The 9,880-nt window shown below is 39.3% G+C and overlaps 2 protein-coding genes across 2 annotated transcripts in view; both read right to left on the reverse strand.

The window, feature by feature from the left end:
* Positions 1 to 5,355: 5,355 nt before the first annotated feature.
* On the reverse strand, positions 5,356 to 7,067 carry LOC119579813 (CUB domain-containing protein 2-like). Its single transcript, XM_037927697.1, has 3 exons — positions 6,909 to 7,067; positions 6,039 to 6,152; positions 5,356 to 5,678 (listed from the first exon to the last, which is right to left on the reverse strand). The coding sequence occupies exons 1-3, from the start codon at positions 7,020 to 7,022 to the stop codon at positions 5,520 to 5,522; spliced, it is 387 nt and encodes a 128-aa protein (XP_037783625.1). The 5' UTR covers positions 7,023 to 7,067; the 3' UTR covers positions 5,356 to 5,519.
* Positions 7,068 to 8,377: 1,310 nt separating this feature from the next.
* LOC119579753 overlaps positions 8,378 to 9,880 on the reverse strand; it is a 2,872-nt gene continuing 1,369 nt past the window's right edge. Inside the window, exons 2-3 of the mRNA XM_037927652.1 lie at positions 9,675 to 9,814; positions 8,378 to 8,512 (exon numbers count right to left, since the gene is read on the reverse strand). Coding sequence (XP_037783580.1) covers positions 8,378 to 8,512; positions 9,675 to 9,814 — 275 coding nt within the window. The remainder of the gene's footprint in view (positions 8,513 to 9,674; positions 9,815 to 9,880) is intronic.

Below are 9,880 nucleotides of genomic sequence, written 5' to 3' on the forward strand. Positions count from 1 at the left end.
TTTACGCGGCGCCCACGAGAGAAGTCCTCGGCGACAGCTGTGAGACGGGGATGCTGCCACACTCCTTACATTCGCCAGGAGTTGCCTGGATTAGGAAGCCTTTGCAAGCACTTCTACAGTGAAGGTAAGGGGTCCCAGGAACAGGAATTTCAGCTGCGAAAAGGACGAAATAATTTTGTGTAAAGTTTAGGATATTGATAATTTCATTATACAGGTTTACAGATATTGTCTTTTTTTTTCTTTTTTTTTTTTTTTGGAAACCTTCACTTTGACAAATCAAACAGCAGAACCAGGTCAAAAGATGAAGAAATTTAGAGAACTGAAAACTTTAAGTTTATTTCAGTTATAGCTATTTTAAAGTTTTTTTTTCATGGAACTGTCTTAGTGTTAGATAACATTTCATCAGTAATGACTCTTAGCTCCCATACTCCTTGGACGTACATGTACAACCAAGGAAATACAACAAGGAGCATGTGCATCGAATTGCTTTTATGTTTTACATAAAATCCTTATAGTTTGAGATCCCGCTTTCACCTCACTTTTCGTTTTTATTTTCTTATCCTTACTTCTTAAAATCATGGACCTATTTTTTTCTGGTGGGGAACATGGGAATAAACAAACAAAATAAAAATTATGAATACAGTTACTTTCTTCTTTTTTTACAATACCTCTAGCTGGCATTTATAATTGGGTGTATATCCTAAAAGATTTATCTAACGTTTTACGAAGTACCGGAGGCATCTAAGTGTTTCTATATTGAAAACGTCGAGGAATGTTTTTCTCGGCCTGTCTCGAGCTTGCTTGCCTTCAATTTTACCGCTTAGGCGAAGTGTTCCTAATGTGCCTTTACGGATTGCATGTCCGAGTAATCTGAGTTGTCGCGCCCGGATCAGTTCTAGAAGCTCGCGTCCCTGTCTGACCCTTCTGAGGATCTCGTTGGACACTCGGCCGGCGTAAGGGGAGCGCGACATCCGCGGTGGAACCACATTTCTGCAGCCTCTATATTGTGCCGAATTTCAGTCGTAACCATGTAGGAGAATCGACCAGACAAAGCTTCTGATTTTTATTTGCATTGAGGGCTTGCAGTCTGTTAGGATGTCCCGGAGTTTGGAGAATGCATCTTTTGCTAGATTCTGCGTCTGATTTCCTTCTTGCAACGAGCATCTGAGGTGACAAGAGCAACAGAATAATTAAAGGGAGGCCTGTTGGATTTCTATTTTCCCTTATTTCAGTGGACAAGTTGGTGGGATCTGCGACTTTGAAACCACCATGCATTTTGTTTTCTCGCTATTGACATGGAGGCCAAGGTGATCGCTGGCTTCCTCGACAGCATCAAAAAGATTTTGGAGATCATTTACAGATGTGGCCATGAGAACTGCCTCATCCCTATGACGAAGTTTGTTGATTTTGCAATCTTTGATAACGATTCCCTCCTGACGATCTCCAATCTCCCGCAGGAAAACTCATTAGTATAAATTGAAGAGGTCAGGTGACATCAAACAACCTTGCCGAACACCTCGCTTAATGAGGAACCAGTTAATTGTTAATTGGAATACGGACTGCTGCAAGTTGATCTTTATAGACTGACTGAAATAGTCTTATACCTTAGTCATATATCTGGACATTTGCGAGGATCTTAAACATTCCTAAGTTCCGAAACTTATCAAAAGCTTTTTGTTAGTCAATGAAAACCAGGTAGCTGTTTTGATGGTGTTGGATGACTCTCTCGGTAAGCATTCTCATCACGAAGACAGCATTCCTCGCGCCTTTAGCCTTCATTAACCCAAACTGGGTCTCTGGTATTTCGGGTAGGAGTTGTCTTCCGATCCTCTGTAGAATGATTTTCAGTAAAGATTTAAGAATATGCGACATTAAATGAACTGTGCAATATTATGAGCACTCATGTGTTCCTAGGAACTTCGGTAGGGCAATGAATACCGATTTCATCATTTCTTTAGGCAACTTGCCTGTTTCATAGATATCAGTGAGAGATGAGATCAATACCTTTTCCTCCTGAGGCCCTGAGCATTTCAATGTAAACACCGTGAGGACCTGCAGCTTTTCTTGGCTTCATTTGTTGTAGGAATGGTGGACCAGATGTGACCGTTTCCAAGACTAGATCTCTCGGCTCTCGAGGAGATAAAGGATCGTTGACCAGTGATCTCTCTTATCCTTTAGAACATATCTTTGGGATTGCGACTGGAATTCTTAGCTTCATCATATCTCTCCTGCAGCCAATCTTCTTTGGCTTTCTTACGTTCTTTTTTTTTTTTTTTTTTTTTTTTGTAAAGATTATTTACTTGTTCATATTGCACGATGTGTTGTTCTGAAACTTGCTGTTTTCGTAGCAGACCTTTGAACTCTGGATGGAACCAGCTTGATGAGAGCTTCTTTTCTGTTGTCGGGATTGTCTAAGCAGCTGCTGCTCGGTTATTCTCAGAGAAGGCACCAAAACGATGGTTCATGTCTTAATTAGAAGCCTCTGGTAGATAAAGAAAAAAGTTTAATCTTGTTTTCTCGCACCTCTTGATTGGTCTGTAATGTATTGTGTTCAAAATTAGGGGAAATCTTCGTAATGTCCGATAAGAGACCGCTTTATGCTCACAATATCTCATCATCATTCAACAACAAGGAATCTAATGATGATATATTGTGAGCATAGAGGGGTCTCTTATCGGACATTACGTCCACTATCCTCTCCGACGTACTCATTAATTCGAGATCACTCTTAAAACAAACCATGTAATAAAACCAGTTGATTTCACAATAACGAGAAAAGCAGATGCAAATGACTTAAGAGTCTTAGAATCATTGTTGATTTAAGAAATGAAACCAAACCTAGACAACAATGAAAGTTCAGCTACTCTCTATACTTTGAAATAGTTTGTACACGTTATGGGGGGGGGGGGGGACGTGTGCAAACACACACACATCTACAACGGACATCCAGGCATTCAATTTTCTGTAAACTGTCGTCACGCCAACATGACACAGTCACATACTCCACATTTCACCTACGAAGAATAATCATAAGCAAAACATCTTATTTTGTTTCAGTGTTTAGTATTTTCTCCCGAGTTTTACTTTTATAATTTGTGTGTTTCTTATTTTCGTTGTAATTATATATTCAGTATTAATGTACATACAAATGTGTTTCTCTTGTAAATGCAGATTCTGATGATGGACACAGTTGTTGATGTCCGAAAGCTTAATAAATGAAAATGCGCATGATGTGGTTGCCTGCTGTCCTGCTCCTCCTGTTTATAATATATATATATATATATATATATATATATATATATATATATATATATATATATATATATATATATATGTGTGTGTGTGTGTGTGTGTGTGTGTGTGTGTGTGTGTGTGTGTGTGTGTGTGTGTGTGTGTGTGTGTGTGTGTGTGTGTGTGTTATTACAGTCTGCCTTAGCCTGAAACGAAAGAAAACGTCGTTTTCTATTATTCTTAGCCGTAACTCGTGAATTTCAGGTCCGGAGTAACTAACGGAAATAACGACGATGCAAATATATGGGCAAAACGTACGCAAAACATAAAACGCATGTCAAATACACACATAGAATTCCTTAGCTAATTTCAACAACCATAATCAATAATCGGTTGCTACATCATGATCTTTGTCATTCATATTGTTATTATTGGTAATCACTAATCAATTATTAGCATTCCTGATATTACCATCATTAATGTAATTGCTATTGTCTGATCGTCAGTATTATGTTACTAGAATTATTAATTCTATGATTATAATCATGATAATTATCATCTTCACCATATCATTATATAGTGTAATCAGTATCTTTTTATATTATTATCATTTTCATATCAATATGATTACATTGTCAGATTATTGTTGAAATCAATATAATATATATATATTTTTTTAATGTTGTCATCATCATCACTATTGTGATTGCTATTACTATTGACATTTAATACCATTATTATCTTTATAATTATTATTGTTGTTATTATTATTATCATTGTTGTTGTTGCTAATATTATCATATAATATTATTATCATTATTATTATTATTATTATTATTTTCATTATTGTTAACATTATTATTATCATTATTATCATTATTATTATTATTATTATAACTATTATTATTATCATTATCATTATTGTTAACATTATTATTATTATTAGTAGTAGTAGTAGTATTGTTATTATTATTATTATAATTATTATTATCATTACTATTATCATTATCATTATCATTGTTATCATTATTATTATTATCATTATTATTATTATTATTATTATTATTATTATTATTATTATTATTATTATTATTATTATTATTATCATTATGATTATTAGGTTTGTTACTATCGTTATCATTATTGTTATCATTATTATTAACAGTGTAATTATGATTATTATTGTTATCATCATTGTTATGATTATCATTACCATTATTATCATTATCATCATTTTCATTATCATTATTATTATGATGATGATGAGTATCAGTATTGCTATGGTTATTTTAATTGTTATTGTTGCTATTATCTTTTATTATTATTATTATTATTATTATTATTATTATTATTATTACGATTAGTATCATTATTATTACTATCATTATCATTATAATTGTTGTTATCATTATCACTATTATCATTATCATCATTATAGTTGTTGTCATTATCACTGTTAGTGGTAGTAGTAGTCGTAGTAATAGTAGTGTTATCATTACCATTGTTATTGTTACAATCATATCATCATTATCACCATCATCATAATTTTCATTATTATTATCATAATTGCTATTGTCATTACCATTATTATCACTACTATTAATATTATCAGTATCATCACCATAATAACTCTTTATCCTAATTGTTTTTTTTAAGCATTATCACCATTATTACCATTATCACAATTCCACTGTTTGTCATTTACTTCAAGTTTTATGGAAATCAGTTAGTAACATAAAAAACAAACACTCGACTTCGATATTTTATTAATCCGAAGACAGAAGGAGAGAGAAAGTTTCATTGTTATTCCTCCAAGTTACTTCCTTCTCCTCCTTTTTCCCTTTTCCTTATCTTCCTTCCTTCGTTCCTTTATCTTCCTTCCTTCGTTCCATTTCATTTTCCATGGCTCATCCTCCCTCTCTTATCTTTCTTCCTTCCATCCTTCCATCCTTCCTTCGTGTCTTCCTTTATTCCTTCATCCCTTCTTTCTTTCCTTCCTTCCTTCCTGTCTCCTTTCCTTATTTCCCTCCATCCATCCTTCCATCCTTGCTTCCTCCTTTTCTTTCCTTCCTTCCTTCCTCATTTCCTTCCTTCTTTCCTTTTTACCTCTCTTCCTTCCACTCACTTCTCCCGGCTGCTACTTGCCATGGTAGATGAACTTTTATGAACAGTAGAAACCTTCCTTCCTTCCTTCCTTCCATTCATCTATCCATCCTTCCTTCCTTCCTTCCTTCCTTCCATCCCTCCTTCTATCCTTCCTTCCTCCCTCTCTTCCTTCCATCCGGCTGCTACTTTCCATACCGAATGAATTCGTATGAGCAGTTGAAGCCCGTGTAATGGTTGACGCCGTTGGACCGGAAGCTGACGAGGAGGTGCGGCCCTTTGCTCCAGATGGTGTGGTGTTGCAGGTCCGTGTCGCAGTATTCCGTAGCCTGGGAGTGACCCACCTGTAGAAGGGGCAGAGGGTGTGTGTAGAGAGAGATACTGTGGGTAGGTGGGCGAATGGGTGGATGGGTATGGGTGGAATAATGAATGGATGGGTCGGTGGATGGGTGGGTGGGTGGATGGATGGATGGATGGACGGATGGATGGATGGATGGATGGATGGATGGATGGATGGATGGATGGATGGTGGATGGATGGATGGATGGATGGATGGATGGATGGATGGATAGATGGATAGATGGATAGATGGATAGATGGGTGGGTGGACAACCAGACAGATATGTATATAAACAGATAGATGCACACATGCATACATACACAGACGTCTCTTTCTCTCCACCAGGAAAGCAGTATTTAAGTACCTCATACGACACGGACAGCCTGTCTTTGCATCGCGTGGTTCCGTCCGGCGAAGTGGCGGCGCCTTCCAGCCAAAAGCTATGGCAATTTAGCTTTATCGTTATGGATCCTCTGGCCTGGAATAGGGTGTGGTGTTATCGAAAGAAGTAAATGAATAATGAAAGAGGATTTTGCTATTTCTATGCTTAGGGATGAATACGGCGATAGATATCTACAAGAGACAGTATATGTATATACCATACTAGGACACAGATACACTCAACATGTACTGTCACAAGTAATAAACGTTTTATTCCTCAAATAAATCCCATATACAGGTACACTTACAGACAAAAGCACACGTGAGCACCTCTCAAACGCATTCCCAAATTGTGCTGTACATTTAACTCCGCCCCCACCCCCCTCCACGCCCATTCTCCTTCTCTCTTCTAATCCCACTCTTTCCCTTTCTAATTTCACTCTCTCTTCCCTTCCTAAACGCACCCTCCCTCCTCCTTTTACACGCACAAAACTCCCCTTTCCCTTTATACACCCACACCTCCCACTCCTCCTCCCCTTTTTATAACCACTCCGACTCCCCCTCTCTCTTCCATACCCACTCTGACTCCTACTCTCCTTCACTCTTCCACACTCACTCCTATTCCCTCTCCCTCCCTCTTCCACACAGATTCCCACTTCCTTCCTTCCCACACCCCTTTCCTACAACTACTCCCACTGTCCCTTCCCGCTTGCACCCAACTCCTTCTCCCCCCCCTTCCCCCTCTCCTTCCCCCTCCCACTACCTCCCCCTCCCCCTCCTTACCCCACACCCTACCTTCCCCCTCCCCTTCTTTCCCTCTCCCCCTCCCACTCCCCCTTCACCCAGCACTCACCGTGAACCACCAGGAGCATTCCGAGTTGGCCGGATAGTCGTTCGAGTGTAGGGGCGAGGTGATGTACCCCGAAGGCCCGTCCTCCTGGCGACTCAGCAGCCCTCCGCACAGCATGATGCTCTCGATCACCACGAAGAAACCGAGGCCGCGGGGGCTGTCCTTCTGACTCTGGGGGGAGGGAGGGAGGGAGGAAAGGGGGAAGGGGTGAAGTTGGTGAATCGAATGGGAAAATAAGGTGAGGTTGGAAATGGATAGGGAGGGGAAGGGGTGAAATGGGTGGAAGAGTGGGATGTGCGGGTCGGTGAAGGGGAGGGGGGTAGGAAATGGGTTGGGGAAAGGAGTGGGTTTGAAGAAGGGTGGAGGAGAGGGATGGCGTGGATGAAGGAAAAAGGAGAGCGTGATTGAAAATAGATTGGGGAAAAGGAGGATGAGGTTTGGAAACGGATAGAAGGGTGGGGAAATGGGTTTAGGAAATGGGTAGGGGAGCACAAAAATACAAACTTCATTGAGGTTAATCCGCTTGATCACTTGAGGTTCTTAATTTACTGCTATTTCATATGAACTTGCAGCGAAAAGAAAGCTTTTAGGAATATTTAACCACAACAAGGAACGCAATGCTTCAAGCCATAGTAATGGTTCCACATTCATTCTTGTATATACTGTTTACTCGGCTATCAGTCTATTTGTCTATTTATCTATCTGTTTGTCAATCGTCTATATATCTATGATTCTATTTGTCGTCGATCGCTTATCTATCTATCCATCTATGTTTTATATTAGGCTGAAAGGTTAGTATTTCACTGCTTTACAGGTACAGACTTTATATGTTTTACTGCTGATCCTAGTTTGTTATTTAATGTGATTTTACTTCGTTTAATGATTTATGATTTCCTCGTTCCTCGTTTTGATTTTATTACTGTTTTTTTAATCAAAATATCCAAGAAATCAACACAAAAGAAAACAAATAAAACAAATAATATCAACAACGACAAAAAAAGAAAGAAGTATCGCCATAACTTACCACGAAATTGAATTCAAAGGAGCTGGACGCCGTTACGTAATCGATCGTCGCATCCGGCCCGCAGAAGCTGAGGAGAGAGGAAGACGACGCTAATTACGGACGCAGTGAAAACGAGGACAAGAGAGACGGGGATAATGAAGAAGATGGTAAGACGAGGAAAATTTGGGAGTGTGTGTGTTTGTGAGAGTGAGTGTGTGTGTGTGTGTGTGTGTGTGTGTGTGTGTGTGTGTGTGTGTGTGTGTGTGTGTGTGTGTGTGTGTGTGTGTGTGTGTGTGTGTGTGTGTGTGTGTGTGTGTGCATTTGCATAAATAAACATAGAGAGAGAGAACACAAGCTCGTACGGGTCATATCACACGCACACACAGACGAGTGTGTGTGATACACAGAATAACAAACGGACAGATATATTCAAAAGGCCCATAGCATACCCATCATAGGTCCACACCCTTTATACACACATTTCAGAATTTCCCGACGAGTCGTCAAGGTACACATAGTCGGTTTTTTGGCACGAGCTGCAGGCGATGTCCGGCCCCGAGAACGTGCCAGTCACCCGGAACCCGAATTTGACAAAGGTGTCCTTCTGTTGGGTGAACGTTTCTTGCGATTAGTGACATTATAACAACTTGGTGTCTTGCACTATTTGGATTCAGAAGAGCATTTTGAGCTTCCATAATGAGGTAAAGTATTTTTTGTTAATATGACTAATAACTGAACATTTCTAAAGACAGCATGATTTATAGACCACTCGATTTCATCTCTTTAAGAAAGGAATTTCAAGTGGTGTAAAAACTTCTTTTCGTGACATTTTTTCAACAAAGTATCGGGTACAGCGACAAGTACAAAGTTGCTTTCAAGTACTGGGTCCAAGGATCATATAAATCAAAGTTTCTTAAACTATTTGACTTTTAACCCAATGAATTCCAAATTTTCTCTCGACCCCCTAGCTTTTAACTAAAGGAGAAAAAAATGTAATGATAAAATCAATAGAAGTTGTAGTTGAAATTCAGTATGATGAAAAGGAAATGGCAGAATTTTGTCTACTAAATACAGATTTTCAGCATAAGTCACAATAGTCAATTCATGGACAACACTGAGAGCTGTGAGTGTACTGAACTACTGGCTCTCCTGTGCGAGACGGGGTTGGGTTGCGCTCGATTGCTCAGCACCGGACGCAGACAGGAGTATATTCTGCACAGACAGTAGAGCTGCGAGAGACGATGAGGGTGGGGAGGAAGGGGGTCGAGAGCATTGTTGCCAGAGCTTCTGAAATTTCTAAAGATTGACTAAAATATTGACGTATTGTCTGAATTTAAGGAATTGATATAGTAAAAAAAAAACGGTGCTGATATCCTTCAGATTTTTACAAATTATTATTGAAAATTTAAAATTGAAAGCTTGAATAGTCCGCTCGACCCCTAATAAATATTCAACGACCCCCTTTCGACTCCCTGGTTATTCCTCGACCCCTCGGATGGTCCCATGGACCCCTGGGGGTCGACATCGACCACCTAAAGAACCCTTTATTTAAATCATCCAAAACTGATCTTTTATGAAGCATCAACGAATGGTTTACCTCCATATCCTCAAAAACTCTGGACAGGTATGGAAAAGATATAAGGAAGAAAGAAGAATTCCACACTGCAAAATATGTAATAATGTATCCTGAATTGTTTATTTATTTTCATTTACCGCATTTTGCAACACTTGAAAACTCCTCGTCGCTCTCTCATTCGGACACTAACCCTTTTGAAGCGCGTTTCGAATCTGTACTTCAGAACACAATCTGCCGGGTAAGGTTCCTTGAGATACACATATCCAAGGGACCAGAACTTCCGCGAGTTCCCGGGCGTCATCATCACCACTTTCCTTTCGCACAGACCCACTGCAGCGCCATCGTCAGGAGCCCGTTGTGCACGCAGATGATTCGGGTGTGTGGAGGAGAGGAGAT

This window comes from Penaeus monodon, chromosome 12 (assembly GCF_015228065.2).
Source record: "Penaeus monodon isolate SGIC_2016 chromosome 12, NSTDA_Pmon_1, whole genome shotgun sequence".
In the NCBI taxonomy this organism is placed as follows: domain Eukaryota; kingdom Metazoa; phylum Arthropoda; class Malacostraca; order Decapoda; family Penaeidae; genus Penaeus; species Penaeus monodon.

Excerpts from the sequence above, each read along its gene's own strand:
- LOC119579813 (XM_037927697.1), bottom strand. The coding sequence starts at position 7,022 with ATGCTGTGCGGAGGGCTGCTGAGTCGCCAGGAGGACGGGCCTTCGGGG. Across the intron at positions 6,153-6,908 it reads AATGCTCCTGGTGGTTCACG|GCCAGAGGATCCATAACGAT; the intron begins GTGAGTGCTGGG and ends ACCCTATTCCAG. Across the intron at positions 5,679-6,038 it reads GGCTGTCCGTGTCGTATGAG|GTGGGTCACTCCCAGGCTAC; the intron begins GTACTTAAATAC and ends CCCCTTCTACAG.